General features: G+C 50.9%; 1 protein-coding gene across 3 annotated transcripts in view; it reads left to right on the top strand.

Moving 5' to 3' along the window:
- The window catches only part of SCARB1 (scavenger receptor class B member 1), a 79,194-nt gene that overhangs the window by 55,637 nt on the left and 8,199 nt on the right, over window positions 1-15,358 (top strand). For all 3 annotated transcript variants that reach the window (XM_060027887.2, XM_060027885.1, XM_060027886.1), the window contains exons 8-10: window positions 6,158-6,276; window positions 11,013-11,086; window positions 14,537-14,588. In XM_060027887.2, coding sequence (XP_059883870.1) covers window positions 6,158-6,276; window positions 11,013-11,086; window positions 14,537-14,588 — 245 coding nt within the window. The remainder of the gene's footprint in view (window positions 1-6,157; window positions 6,277-11,012; window positions 11,087-14,536; window positions 14,589-15,358) is intronic.

Here is a 15,358-nt window from a genome sequence, read left to right on the forward strand (position 1 = left end):
GCCTCCATACTCTTGATAATCCCATTAGGCTGGAGATAAATAGGGCAGCAGAAGGATAACCAGAAAAAAAAAATACGTTTTGGGTATATCGGTTGCTGTCGTAATAAATTCCCACAAACCTGGTGGCCTAGAACAGCACAAGTTTATGATCTTAAGCAGCTCCGTAGTTTAGGGGTCGGACACAGGCCTCTCCGGGCTAAGATCCAGGTGTCAGCGGGCTGCGTTCCTTTCTGGAGGTTGACGGGGACTCTCCGTTTCTCTTGCCTTTCCCAGCTTCTAGAAGCCCCTAGAATCCCTTGCTCAGGTTTCCCTTCCTCTGTCTGCAAAACCAGCAACATCACAAGTCTTTGATCCCACTCCTGTGGTCACATCTCTTTTTCTGAAGCTCTTCTGCTTCCCTTGTCCAGTTTTAAGCGCCCTGGAGACTATATCAGGCCCACCTGGATAATCTAGGCCACTGCTCTCTATTTTTAGCGGATTAGCAGCCTTCATTCCTCCTGCGACCTCATTCCCTTTGTCGTGTAACCTAACTTATTCACAGGTCCCGGGGATGAGGGTGCGGACATCTTTGGGAAGGGCATCGTTCTGCCTCCCAGGTCGTGATAGGTGGCTTGAGAGGCAGGCTTCATGGGGAGGACCTTCCACCCCACCTGGGGAGGGAAGGAAGCTGGCAGCAGCCTGATGGTTCCGTGAACTCTTGTTCTGCAGTTCTGGGCTTGGATGCGGCCCCTGGCGCTGGCACACTGTCCTCTGACATCGTCAGTGTTTTCCAGCTGTGTGCCAGTCCCCGAGACGGCCCCGCCTCACATGCTCAATTTGGACACTCGGATGTCAGCTCGATTTCCCTCTCCCAACCCTCATCCAGGTCGCCAGCAAGCCCCGTGCGCCCTGCCTGCATCCTTGCTTTCTTCCGTTCCCCCGCCGCCTCGTGGTCCAGGGCCCTTTAGCTGGCCCTCCTCTTGCATTGTGGCCGCCCCGTGTACCATCCGTTTCCCAGACTGTCCAGTGCGGTCACCGCTGGCCTCGTGTGGTTATTTAAATTGAAATCGGGGACTGCCCTGGCGGGCCAGTGGTTAAGACTGCGCTTCCACCGCGGGGAGCACAGGTTCAATCCCTGGTCGGGGAACTAAGATCCTGCAGGCTGCACAGTGCGGCACCCCCGCCCCCCCCCCAAAAAAAAAGATAAATTGAAATTGGTTTGAATGAAATCAAATTAAAAAGGCAGTGCGTTCCTTGCACTGGCCACATTTCAAATGATTTCCACCCACACGTGCCTAGTGACTGCCCTGTGGGACATACAGTGAAAAAAGAGAACATTTTCATCATCGTAGAAAGTTCTGTTGGACACTGTTCCAGCAAGCAGCCCAGGGGACCTTTCAAAATCTCGGATTGCCACCCAGTCCTTTGCTTGAAATGTCTACTAGCGCCCCGTGCGTGTAGAGCAAAATCCCTACAGAGGCCCCAGTGCCGTCGGGATCTGGCCTCTGCCAGTCTCTCTAATGTCATTTCTTCCCGTACTTTCCCCACTGATGTTCTTCAGCCCCGCCCCTTCTCCCTGTTTCTAGGATATAGCTCGTTTGGTCCTGCCTCAGGGCCTTTGCATCAGCTGTTCCCCAGGCTGCTGTAGATCTGTGTGAATCATTCCCTTACCCGCTTCTGGTCTGTTCAAATGCCACCTCCTCCAGGAGGCCTGCTCTCTGATTTCCATCCTGAAGTTGCCCCCCTGCCCCGCCTCCCAGCTGCTCCTGTCGTTTCACCCTTGATTGTCCCCGAAATCACTGAGTGTGTCTTTTATTTCACTTATTGTCTGTCTCCTGTATTGGTTTGTAAATACTCCACGCAGGACTCTGTCCTTAGCTTCTAGAATTGGGCCCAGTATGTAGTGGGTGCTCACACGGTATGGGAACGTATGGATGTGTGGGTGTACCTTGCACTGAGGGAATTGAGGCTCGAGGCTAGGGTGTGACACCCTAGCTGGTAGGACAAGGAGCCACGCCTTATCTTCCGAGGTCTCGCCTTCTGCGGCCCGTTTGGTTGGAACCACATTTCCAGCTGGAGATGGGAATTTGGGAGGGGTAGTTTGCTGCAGGGTTGAGAGGAAGGACTGCCATCAGGTTGGATGGTTTCCCCAAGTTCAGGCAGTGAGGTGCTCCGTGGGTGAAGGGTGTGGAGCTGGGGCCTGGAAGTGCCCACCTCTGTCGTGCCCTCTTCTGGCCCACCTGCCCTTGTTCCCTGTTCGCTTCATTCTTTCTTCACTGGTGTTTACAGGAACTTCTGCTTGTAGGTGGGCTGACAGTGCAGACACCTGGTGGGCTGTGTGCTACACGGTTGCCGTGGGAAGTGGCAGGTGCTACACCAGCCTGATTAGGCCTAAAAGGGTGCTTCTCGGTTCACCTTTGCATTAGGCGTAGCTCTAGAGCTCAGCTGTTGTCCGAAGCCGCCTTTCGCCATGCGCCAGCTCAGCTTTCCTCCAGACCGCTTTGTTACGAGGCAGGCTCTCCCCTCCCGCCTCCAGGCTCACCTCCTCCCAGCTCTGGGTCCTGCAGAAACGGGACAACTGGCTCCTCCTCACTCCAGCAAAAGTTCTAGAGTTTGCTCTGATTGGGCTGGCTTGCATCACACGACCAGCTGTGAACCAGTAAGTGGCCAAGGGTGGCCTATGCTGATGGGCCAGGCTGTGTCACATGCTCAGCCCCTGGCTCCAGTGGGTGGGGCCAGCACCCACATGACAGGCGGCTGAAAATAGGGGAGGGGCTTTCTCGGCGTATAGGTTCCAGGAGAAAGAGTGGGTGCTGGACAGGCAGAAACTACATAGCCACCCACTGCCAAGGGCTAGGGATGAACATCGCACGGCCTCATCTTAGCACACGTGCCTAGAGAACTTCAGAAGTGCAAGGGAATTATGTATGTATTATGCAAATAAAAAGTCTTCTTTTACGCTGAAATAGACGTATATACAGGGAGAGGCCCAACTGACACGTGCACTTTGAGATTCCACCAAGTGATGGGGAAAGAGGACAGGAGTGACCTCCCCCCCGCCGTCACTGGCCTGACTGCTGGCAGCACAGCTTTGCTTGCCTTTGGTGTTTATGTGAGCGGAATCCTACAGCATATATTCCTTCTTCTCTACTTATGTCCTCTTTCGCCCACTTTTGCATTGGTGAGGTCTGTCCCCGTGGTCGTGGGTGCCCTCTTCCTTGCTATATAGTATTCCACGGTGGGACCACACCTCCATTTCCTTACCTCTTTTGCTCTTCATGGGCATCCGACGGGGTTCTGCTTGTGGACAGTTACCCCAGCGCTGCTAAGAACTTTCTCTCATACGTGTCTTTGGGTGCACCTGTGTCTGTATTTCTGTGGCATTTCCCTTGCTGGGCCTTGAGTAGTTCTCGGACCCAGAGAACTCTTCCTCCTCCAACCTCTGTGCTGTGTAGGGTCCTGAGGCTTGCTCAGTGGAGGCCCTTAATCTGTGGTGATCCCGGGCCATTAGGTCTGCTTAGATGCGCCATAAAGCTATAAATGAATTACCATTTATTACTTGGGTGTTGTCTCTCAGTCTGTTTGGAAATAAAATAGAAAGAAACACGTACATGCATGCATGCTATTAAAACACCAAGCAAGTTGGGCTCCCCTGGTGTCGCAGTGGTTGAGAATCTGCCTGCTGATGCAGGGGACACGGGTTCGAGCCCTGGTCTGGGAAGATCCCACATGCCGCGGAGCAACTAGGCCCGTGAGCCACAACTACTGAGCCTGCGCGTCTGGAGCCTGTGCTCCGCAACAAGAGAGGCCGCGACAGTGAGGGGCCCGCGCTTGCCGCAACTAGAGAAAGCCCTTGCACAGAAACAAAGACCCAACACAGCCAAAAAAAAAATAAATTAATTAATAAAAAAAACAACCAAGCAAGCTGAAGCAAGGGAAGGTGACGGCAAGTTGGTCCAGCCCGTGTCAGTCTCCCCCCAACCCTGCCACCCTGGCCTTGGAGGCAGGATGGACCTTGTCTGAGATGCGCCGCCTTCAAGGGCCTGGCTCGGTGACTGCTTCCCTTACCGAGGGAGGGGGGCGGTCCTTGTGTTTGCTCTGTTGATCTCCTTTCACAGTGAGAGGGGAGAATGGGAAACAGCGTTTTCCAAATTGTGAAACATTGTCCCTGGTGGTGCCCAAGACTTCAAAGATCCAAAGACGTAGCTTTATATAACATTGACTTACGTGGTGAGAGAGGTCTTCTGCTTTCCATTCTCTCTCTGTCCTTCTGATCACTTCCAGAAGAAAGTACCTGTCTAACACTCGTCTGTCTTTCTTTTTGACAGAGAAAGAGAAAGTCTCAGGGTCCAAGTCTCACGTAGGTAACAGTCTCTCGTTAGAATCTGCAACATTCATTCATCCGCATTGTATTTATTCCTATATTTATTTTCTGATTCTGGCAAGTGTTTGCCAGTTATGCCGCAGATAGCAAGCTCGTCCTTGAAAATATAGCTGTTTATGTAGAGCAATAGCAGTTGCTTCAGAGAAGCACATTGTGTAACAGGGCAGGGGGTAGCTGAATATGGCAACACATCAAAGAGGTACTAGGATGAATACATTAATGTTGAGAAGCATTAAGGCAATGAATGTAAAAGGACTCTGGGAAAAATGAAGTCAGACAGCGGTTAAATCTCAGCTTTTATTCCAAACCAGTGCTTGGCTTTGCTAAGAAACGCAGAAAGAATCTAGACATTTGAGGTTGCCAGACACACAGAAACAGGAATGCGGGTCACCTGGCTGGCAGCAGACGGGCTGCTGGTTTTAGGGAAGAAGACCTTGTGAGTTTTGTTTGTTTTTTCTTTCTTTTTTTCCGTATCGAGGTGAAGTTCGCTAATCCGCAATTAGCCTTTTTTTTTTTTGCGGTACGCGGGCCTCTCACTGCCGTGGCCTCTCCCGCTGCGGAGCACAGGCTCCGGACGCACAGGCTCAGCGGCCATGGCTCACGGGCCCAGCCGCTCCGCGGCACGCGGGATCCTCCCGGACCGGGGCACGAACCCGTGTCCCCTGCATCGGCAGGCGGACTCTCAACCACTGCGCCACCAGGGCAGCCCCGCAATTAGCCATTTTAAAGTGCACAATTCAGTGACATTTAATACATTCAAAACGTTGTGCAGCCACCACCACAATCTAGTTCCAGAACATTCTCATCAACCCAAAAGGAGACCCCGTACCCATTTACACTCACTCCCCATCTCTCTGCCCCGGCCCCTGTCACCGCCAGTCTGCGTTCTGTCTCTGATGTGCCGGTTCTTGATCCTCGTCAGTTTTGAGAGAGGCTTATTCTTTTCCCCGTTGACTTGTTGTCCGTCAGGCCTGTTGTGTGTTGTCCTGAGCACACGAGCATGCATTGGCGTTTGCCTCGCTTGGTCAGTTGATGGACAGCTTCAGCCTCGGGTGTCTGGGTGTGAATTTCCCACTCAGAGGGACCCAGGTCAGTCCCTGTTCTCACACGTTGGTGTCCCTCCCACAGACCAGCTGCTGGGAGAGAAGGAGCAAAACAGGTGTGTCTTCTCCCCTCCCGTGGACGTTAGGGAGACCTGGCTGCAGGTGTGCACACCTGAGCGTCTCTGATCATTGCCGTGTCGCCTGCAGAAGACAGTCCGGGCTGCTTGGCTTGGCGGTCCAGATGCCCCTCCTCTCACCCAAGTCCGAGTCTTTCTGTCCTCAGCTGCCGTCATTCCCCTCCGGGCGCCGTCTGCTCCACATGCACGGCGCATTTCCCACCTCCCTGCCTTGGCTTCTGCCATCCCTTCCACCTGGGACGCCATTCCCTCACCTTCTCTGTCTGGCATCTTTGAGCCGGCTTCTTCTCCTTCCTTTGATGTCTCCTGGCAGAAGCAGCAGCTCCTATGTTACCCTTCCTGTGGCACCGAGCTTGTCCCCTGCTGGGTGGGTTCCGGTTCCTGGTGCCTCTTGGGCGCTTGGTAAACATTTGCAGACTGAACGAATTCTCTCTGTCTAGTTATTGTTGTTTGCATCTTGTCATCATCATGAGGGGGGTGCACTGCAGGCAGTGGCTGTGTTTCATCACCTACGCATCCCCTTGCCCAGCTCAGGGTGTGACAGGGGCAGGTCTCTGGATGTGCCAACATGCTGCCTTTGTCTGACATCCCCTCTCTGCCCCTCTGCCTTCTAGACGCACCCTTATTTCTCTCCCATCCTCACTTCTACAACGCTGACCCAGTCCTGGCAGAGGCAGTGTCTGGCCTCCACCCTAACCCAGAAGAGCATTCCTTGTTCCTGGACGTCCACCCGGTGAGCCCCTGCCTGTCAGCCTGTGGGTGGGCGCGGGGATTTCTGTTTGGTGCACACCTGGCTTTCTCCTCTCCCCACTAGGCACCAAAATGTTCCAGTGTGGGGGTGATGGGAAGCCTGGATTTCTTCGGCAGTGATAGCTTCTAGGCTATCAAGCCTTCAAATTTTGCCCCGACTTCATAGTGCAAGGACTTTATCTCTTTATAAGGAAATTGTCTCTATAAAAGGATTATAAGAAAGTAAATTAATTAGGAATTATCAGCCTGCAAATTAGCCAGAGGCAGCCCTCTGGCTGCGCCAGCATACCGTAAAGATCTTTAGGTGCGGACAAGAGCCTGGAACATCTTGTGGATAAACTGGGTTCTGGGGAATTTGTCCTGTGTGTTGTTTTGTCTGCGAACAGGGACCAGGAGGGTATCAGACCTGTACGTGTGGCCCTCCCGTGGGCATGTTTTTACCCAGTTGCTTCTTTTCTTAGTGCCTCCGTTCCCTGGAAATTTGCCCATTTGGACTCGGTGGCTTTTTATCATTGATTAAATAAATTCTGTGGGTTTCTGTTTCCTGAGTGGACATTTGTGGTCTCCCCCACAGGCCTTTTTGGAAGCTCTTCTACCCGGTGCTGTTCCCTGCCGTTTTCCTTGGTACTCCTCAGATTTTCTAAGCCGCTGACTCAATCCCCAGCCCCCAGCACTCCACCTTCTAGCTCTCTCTCTCTTTTTTTTTTTCACTAAAAATCCAGGCTGAGCCTTTCCTGGCGGTCCAGTGGTTAGGACTCCGTGCTTTCACTGCCGAGGGCACGGGTTCAATCCCTGGTCGGGGAACTAAAATCCCGCAAGCTGTGCGGCTCGGCCAAATTAAAAAAATAAACAAAATAAAATAAAATAAAATAAATAAAAATCCAGCTAGTGAAGTCAGCTATGACTGCACACACTTCACATTCACCAAATATTTATAGAATGCTCATTATGCTACAGGTATAATTCTAGATGCTTCCACCCACACCAACTCATTTAATTTTCACAATAATCTGAGAGGTGGGCATTGCTATTCCCATTTTACAGATGGGGAAACTGTAGCCCAAATAGTTAAGTGCTACAGCTAGTAAATGGGATTCTTGGCTCCATAAGGGAAAGGTCTGTTCTGTCTTGTTAATCGCTTGGATTCTAGTAGTTACCACAGAAGTACTAGTATCTCAGTAAATATGGGTTTGATTTACTGAGATATTAGTGCTTGAGAGTGAGTAAGGGATGAGGCCGAATTCAAACATAGGTCTTCTTTGTTTTTTTTTTTTTTGCGGTACGCGGGCCTCTCACTGTTGTGACCTCTCCCGTTGCGGAGCACAGGCTCCAGACGCGCAGGCTCAGCGGCCATGGCTCACGGGCCCAGCCGCTCCGCGGCACGTGGGATCTTCCCGGACCAGGGCACGAACCCGCATCCCCTGCATCGGCAGGCGGACTCTCAACCACTGCGCCACCAGGGAAGCCCCATATGTCTGTTTTTTAAAAAAATTAATATACTTTCATTTTTGTTTGTTTGGCCGTACCATGCGGCACATGGGATCTTAGTTCCCCGACCAGAGATCGAACCGGCACCCCCTGCAGTGGAAGTGCTGATTCTTAACCACTGGACCTCTAGGGAAGTCCTTACTTTGGTTTTTAGAATAGTTTTAGGCCTACAGAAAAACTGAGCAGAAAATACAGAGAGTTCCCAGACGTCGTTTTCCCCTGGCACGAAATTTGTCGCAGTCGATGAAGGAACATTATTATTAACTATAGTCCATAGCTTACATTAGGCTTCATTCTGTGTCCATCAGGTTTATGGGTTTTGACAAATGCATCGTGACCTGTATCCACCATTACAGTCTCCTGCAGAATGGTTTCGCTGCCTTAAAAATCCCGTGTGTTCCACCCACTTATCCCCCTCCTACCTTCACTCCCATCCAACCTTTGGCAGTGACTGACCTTTTACCGTCTCTGTAGTTTTGCCTTTTCCAGAACGTCATATAGTTGGAACCGCAGAGTATGTAGCCTTTTTTTAAAAATTGAAGTATAGTTGACGTACAATATTATACAAGTGACAGGTGTGTAATGTAGTGATTCACAATTTTTAAAGGGTATACTCCATTGACAGTTATTTAAAATATTGGCTGTACGAACAGTTGTTTTAATGCCCACTACGTTCTGTCCTGTATTAATATGTAGTTAATTAAGTGGGTATTAATGAATTAAGTTGATAGTAATTTATTAATAGGAATCTATTGCGTGCTCTATGTTAAATCCATCCTTTATTGTTAGTTGTGTTAAGGCTTTTCCATACTGTCTTAAACTTTTAACCAGTTTTTAAAAGGCTTTTATTATAAAGCTAACAAATGGTTTTCCACTTTCTCTTTTAGTTCATCCACTTCACTGCTTCTCTCTCTCTCTCTCTCTCTCTCTCTTTCTCTCTCTCTGCTGGCTTCTGGGTATTCCAGCAAGAGCAAGATCTTTTCTCTGTTGTCACTGGTGACTTGCATTGTGCTGCGTGGATTTTCTTGTTTTTTCCCCACATTGAGAGAGAAACAGTTAAGTTTGGGAGGCTGGAGAAATGCAAACAGCTGTTTTGCAGCAGCACATCAGCTGATGCAGAAGTAGACTTCTACTCATTTCAGGTCAGGGGCAGACGGGGAGAGGAAGTGGCCTTGGATTTTGTTGTCGATTTGGGGAGGATGGTCATGGGGTCGATTTGCTGCTTTCTGATCTCATTAGCCCGGAAAACAGAATGCCTGCTGGAAGCGGCTTCTCTGGTGCCTTCTTTCCTGCTCCTGAAACCGGGGTGTGTGTGTGTGTGTGTGTGTGTGTGTGTGTGTGTGTGTGTGGTGACAGACGTGGGCTCACGGGTCCAAGTTTCTGTTCTGAGATTGCGGGGTGGTGGGGGACAGGCGGGGCTTTGCCCAAGAAGAGGGGGCTGGACAGTCAAGGAAGGAAAGAGACACATTTCCTGGAGAAGGAAGTGGCCTGAGTGGAGACCCCAGAATGTAGAGTCTAGAAAGCAGGATGTGTCGGGTCTCCAAGATCACCCCCAAGTTGGAGGATTTGCTAGGAGGACTCCCAGGACCCAGCATATGGTGGTACCCACAGCAGTGATGAATTGCAGTGAAAGACACAAGGCACAGTCAGCAAAGGGAAAGGCGCACGGGGTGAAGTCTGGGGGAACCAGGCACAGGCTCCCAGAGCCCTCTCCCAGGGCAGGGGTCACACAGGACACCCTTCATTCCCCGAGTGAGGTGTCCTCTACCAGGGACGCCCAGTAGAGACTCAGTGCCCAGGATTCTTACTGGGACTGGTCATATAGGCGCTGTCTACCTGGCACAGACCGAAATTCCGGACTCCCAAAGGAAATCAGGTGTCAGCATAAACCACAGTGTTTGTACAAACTGTCCTGGTACAGTGAGCCCTTCTTATCTGTCAGGGAGAGGTGGGAGCCCTCCTGAAATCCAGGATCGCAGACACCAGCCAGGGACAGCCTTGCTAGCAGGGCAGCCTCACCCCTGCTGGCTCTTTTGCACACGGGTGATCTCACTCCCATCCCACCGGGTTCTCAAGTTCAAACTCTCCCCCGTCCTGGGAGCATGGCCTTTGGCCAGTTGCTCTGTGCCCCTGGGGTCCCAAAGGACCTCAGGATGCCAGGCTGTATTGGAAGATAATGCCCTCTCCCACTGGTGTATGTGATAACAGCACAGCGTTTATAGCTCTGAGTGTGGCTGTCTTGCATCCCTTATTTTGCCCTTGCAGAAACCCTGTGAGGTGGGCAGAGTTGTCTCCACTTTCCAGATGAGAAGAGTCTCAGCTAAGAAGCAGCAGTCTGTCCTCAAACCTAGGTTCCTTTCCACTCTCATTTCCTGACATCATTCTGGAAGCACCTTCCTGGTTTTGGTCCTATATGTGTGTCACTTTTTGTGTTATTGACTTACTACTTAAAAAAAAAAAACTCATAAAAAAAAATTCCTGCACAAAGGAAGCTTTCTATCAGGACCTCAAATCGGAAATTAAAAATGTCTCTGAATAGGGAATTCTCTGGCTGTCCAGTGGTTAGGACTCTGCGCTTCCACAGCAGGGGGCGCGGGTTCGATCCCTGGTCGGGGAACTAAGATCCCGCAAGCTGTGCAGTGCAGCCAAAGAAAAGAAAAATCTCCAAGTAAAGAACGCAAAATATCACTGGGCTCTCTGTAAAATAGCGTCGCCTGCCCTTGGCACGAGCCTGAGGCCAGCTCTGTTGAAATGGAGGTCAGGTGGAGGTGTATTGCAGAGGCACTAGGGGCCGAGCCAGCTCCCTGCAGACTTTCTCTTTGAGACGCTGGTGGGGAGGGAATGGGGGGGTGAATGGAGAAGATAGTGACTTTATTAACATGTAAATCTATTTTATTTTATTTGGAGGCTGGAGGGAGGGGCGATGACTGGGAAACGTCCTTCTGCACTGGGGGATGCATTATGCAAGAGAACAGATGGAAAGGGTTAGTTCTTTTTCCATCCAGAGCGAGGCTGGCTCACCAGAGGGGATCCCTCGAGGTCGTGGACATCAGAGCCATTTGGGGAACATGTGTTTACCCATCAGGGCTTTGAATGGGTAGCGGAAGCCCCATCGGATGGGCAGTTCATTTGGGATACGTACCCTCTTGAGCGTGACCAGGGAGAGGGCCATTTGAAGGGGTCCCCAGGGCTCCAGGGAAGCCGGGCCCCTCACTGCTCTTGTCACTGCAGGTCACCGGAATCCCCATGAACTGCTCTGTGAAACTGCAGCTGAGCCTCTACATTAAGTCTGTGAAAGGCATCGGGTGAGTGGGGTCTGGGAGCCCCGGGCTGCCTTGCTGTTGAGAGATCAGGGACTCGGGACTCTGGCCATGTCCTTCGGAACCTGGCATCTGGGGAGAGAGATGGTCCTTCGGGATATGGAATCTGGTCCCTGCCCCTTGAACCCCTGAGGGGGGTCTTAGCTCTCAGCCGAGCCCAAACTGCATCCTGACATCCCTGCCCTGTACTCTCTTGACATTTGTCCCCCAAATTAGCCAGACTCTTCCATCCAAGCTGTCTCCCATTCGACAGAGTAGCAAAAATTAAATCCTGCCAAAACCAAGTGTCTGTAAGTGGAAACTTAGCAAACAGTCTTCTGAAGTGAGACCGTTCACTTGATGGGAGGAATTCTTTAAGCACTGGGTTTCTTTTTCTTTTTTTGGAGTTGGTTTTCAGTAACCGCTTTATCAAGATTTAATTCACACAGTATAAAACTCACCCTTTAAAAGTGCACAATTCGGTGATTTGTAGGACATTCACAGAGCTGGGCAGCATCACCCCAATCAATTTTGAAACATTTCCATCCACCCCCTCAAAAGAAACCCCACGCCCTTTAGCAGTCACTGCCCATTTCCCCAGCCCCAGGCAACCCTTAATTTACTTTCTGTTCCTGTGGACTTACCTATTCTGGCCATATCGTGTGAATAGAATTATATAATATGTGTCTGGCTTTTTTCACTTAACATGATGTTTTCAAGGTTCATCCACGTTGTGGCCTGTGTCACTGCTTCATTCCATTTTATGGCCGAATAACATTCCATTGCATGGAAAGACCATGTTTTTATTCATCAGTTGATGGACGTTTGGGTTGTTTCTACTTTTTGGCCATTATGAATAGTGCCGCTTTGAATATTTAAAGTTTCTGTGTGGATGTGTGTTTTCTCTTGGGTAGACACCTTGCAGCAGAATTGCTGGGTCATATGGTGACTCTATGTTTAAGCGTTTCAGGAGCTGCCAGACTGGTTTCCAGGGCGGCTGCGACATTTTACACTCCCACCAGCAGCGTGGGAGGTGCCAGTGTCTCTACATCCTTGCCAGCTCTTGTTATAACATCGAGTTAGGATAGAGTGGGTGAGGGAGCACACTGGTCGTTACGTCAGGGTCTGTACTTCTTTATTTTTAAAAATTTTTTTGGTCGCGCTGTGTGGCATGCGGGATCGTAGTTCCCCAACCAGGGATCGAACCCGTGTCCCCTGCCTTGGAAGCACAGAGTCTTAACCTCTGGACCACCAGGGAAGTCCCCTGTACTTCTTAGCATATTTGAAATAGTTTCATTAAAAAAAAATTCCCCCAGAAAGATCCTGGGCTGCAGGAATGTGAGCATCTGTTTGGTTTTGTGAGATGCCTCTCAGCTGGAAAGAATAACACTTTGTCTGAGCTGGTGAGCATGTCAGTGCAGCTCATCCTTACTCCCCCACTAGCTTTTCATTTTTACATTTTGAGGCTGCTCAGAGAGTTTGTTCCTGAAGCGTTTGTGGCGGGTGAAACAGCCCCACGCGTGCGTTAGGTGTCTGCTGCCCAGACGTGAGCTCCACAGGGCTCCCGTCCCTCAGCGCCTGGGCTGCTAACTTGGATGTGCAGGGCCGGCAGGTGACTAAGTGGAACCCGTGGGGATGGGACCAAGGGCCAGCCTCTGTCCAGCGCCAGGGCCCACGCACTCAGTGTGGCCACATCCTATGCATTTGCAAATGCATTTTTCAAAATCTGGATGTTAGCACACATTTCACCTGTTGGGAGTTCATTCAGATTTTTGACAAATGCTGCTCAAGCCAGCAGTCTGTCTGGGTGGCTGGATTCTGCCTGCTGGTGGCCCTGAGCCACCACCCTGATGTCTCCGGGCCTCTGCGTTCCCATCTGTTCGGAACCAAGGCCGCACAGCTGCCTGGCTGCCCCTGTGGGCTGGGATGGTGGTCTCAGGGGCGGTGGTCCAACAGCAGTGCTTGTCAGCATCTCCCAGGGCTGTCGAGGAACCTGTGTGGGAAATGTCTGGAGACCGCCGCCCGCCCGGAAGCAGAGCTGTCTGGCTGTGACTTGTCTGAGGAACTTTTGTGCTGTTTGCTCACAAGATAAAGGCAGCAGGGTTGCACACTCTGTGCATTCAATTGACATCGGTTCTTACAAACTCAGATTAAAGAGGCTGAAGTGAGGGGGATGCGCCATTGTATTTCCAGAGCGTCCTCCGTGTGTGTCTCCTCTGTAGGTGATACGGTGTAAATTCATTTCACTGCACAGTACTCTATTGAACAAGCGCTTTTTGAGAACTGTGATTGAGGATTTTGACCTTCTGTGCTGACTCTGGTGCCTGTCCCCTGAGAGAGTACCAGCTCCCCTCCAGCTGTGCCTTCTTTAAGCAGACCCAGGAATGGTGAAGTTACAGAATATTTGTTTGTCCAGTTGTTTGCAGGCATTTGACAACAAGACAACAATAATAAACATCGAGCACTATATGTCTTTTTTTTTTTTTTTTTTTGGCTGTGCCACACGGCTTGTGGGATTTCATTTCCCTGACCAGGGATTGAACCCAGGCCACAGCAGTGAAAGCCCAGAATCCTAACCACTAGGCCACCAGGGAACTCCCCTAGAGCACTTTTTATATGCTGGGTATTTTTCATGGTGTCGCGTTCCGTCCTCACTAGAGCCCTGTGAGGAGTTCCATTATAATCCCCATTTTACAGAGGAGGAACAGAGAGGGTAAGCAGCATGGCCAAGGTCACACAGCTATCTAGTAGCTGACTGTGTCGGGGGTCCCCAAGACCACTCTCGGGTTTGATGATTCACTGGGAAGACTCAGGGGACCCAGCACGTAGTTAATAGTCACGGCTGTGATTTACTACAGAGAAAGGATTCAAAACATAATTGGCAAAGGGAAAAGGCTCACGGGGTGAAGTCTGGGGAAACCAGGCACAGGCTTCTAGAGCCCTCTCCCAGGAGGGTCACACCAGGACACGCTTCATTTCCCCAGTGACAAGTTGTGACAACACGTGTGAAATGTCCCCTACCAGAGATGCCCAGTAGAAACTCAGCACCCAGGGTGTTTACTGGGGGCTGGTCACGTAGGCGCCTTCTGCTTGGCACGGACCCAGATTCCAGACTCCCCAAAGGAAAGCAAGTGATCAGCATAAACCGTGTTGTTTGTTGTCTGGGCGTATTGCCATCCGGAATAAGATTGGGATTCTGTTTCTAAAAAAGAACACATGGATATCAGCTAGGTCCCTGGCAGCCCCTCCACGTAAGAAGTTTTCATTTAAAGAGATATTGTTGGGTCATCAGGTTGCGCCCCGTCGGGAGATGCCCATCGCTCAAGCTCACGCCGACCAAGTTGCTGCAACGTCAAATCCCTCCTGACCCTGGGGCTTCCGATCACAGGTCCAGAGCTGCCTGATCTAAGACACCCTGACATAACTTCTCACTTGCTTGGTCTCGCTTATTTCCAGACAAACTGGGAAGATCGAGCCGGTGATCCTGCCACTGATGTGGTTTGGAGAGGTAAGGCTGCTTCCCTCTCCCCGGGTACTGGGCACCCGAGGGCGTGGTGTCTGATGCCTCAGTGAGGAGTTGATGTGGGCATTTGGGGCAGGAGGCTGTGTGTGGTGGGGAGGCCAGGCTGGGGGAGCTGGACTGAGTAACGCAGAACCATCTGTTAGAAACTTCGCCCTCTCCAAGCACTTTATGTCAGTTATCCCACTGGGTTGAAAGGATCACACGAGATGAGGAACACAGGAGCTGCATGAAACTGTAAAGTCCCTGGTCAGGGTGTAAAATAATTTTGTTAACGCACATGGCCCCTTCTCCTGAGATGAAGGGAAGTTGGTTTTCAGGGTGTCAACTTTTTATTGAAATTTCTTCTCTCCCAGCTTTTCAGGGTTCCTTCTGGCTTAGCTCGTTTTAAATCAGGGTGAGCTAATCGCTGGATCAGACAGGCTTCAAATGTCAAGTTCACTTCCCACTCACATCACAGTCTGATGGGGGGCAGGCGGAGCTCTGCTCCACGCAGACATTCAGGGACATCCAGGCTCCTTCCATCTTCTGGTCCTGCCCTCTTGGAGATCTTCAGAATCCGTTTCCATTCAGTAAATTGGGAAAGAGATGGAGAGAATCATATGGGAGCCAGGCGTGGAAGTTGCAGCATCACTATGCCCCCATCCCATTGGCCAGAACAAGTCATATGGGCCTGCCTAGCTGCAAGGAGTCTGGGAAATGTAGTCCTGTTGTGTGGCCCCAGAGGAAATAAGAGGCATGGCTGGCTCCATCCATCG

This window comes from Delphinus delphis, chromosome 13, assembly GCF_949987515.2.
Source record: "Delphinus delphis chromosome 13, mDelDel1.2, whole genome shotgun sequence".
In the NCBI taxonomy this organism is placed as follows: domain Eukaryota; kingdom Metazoa; phylum Chordata; class Mammalia; order Artiodactyla; family Delphinidae; genus Delphinus; species Delphinus delphis.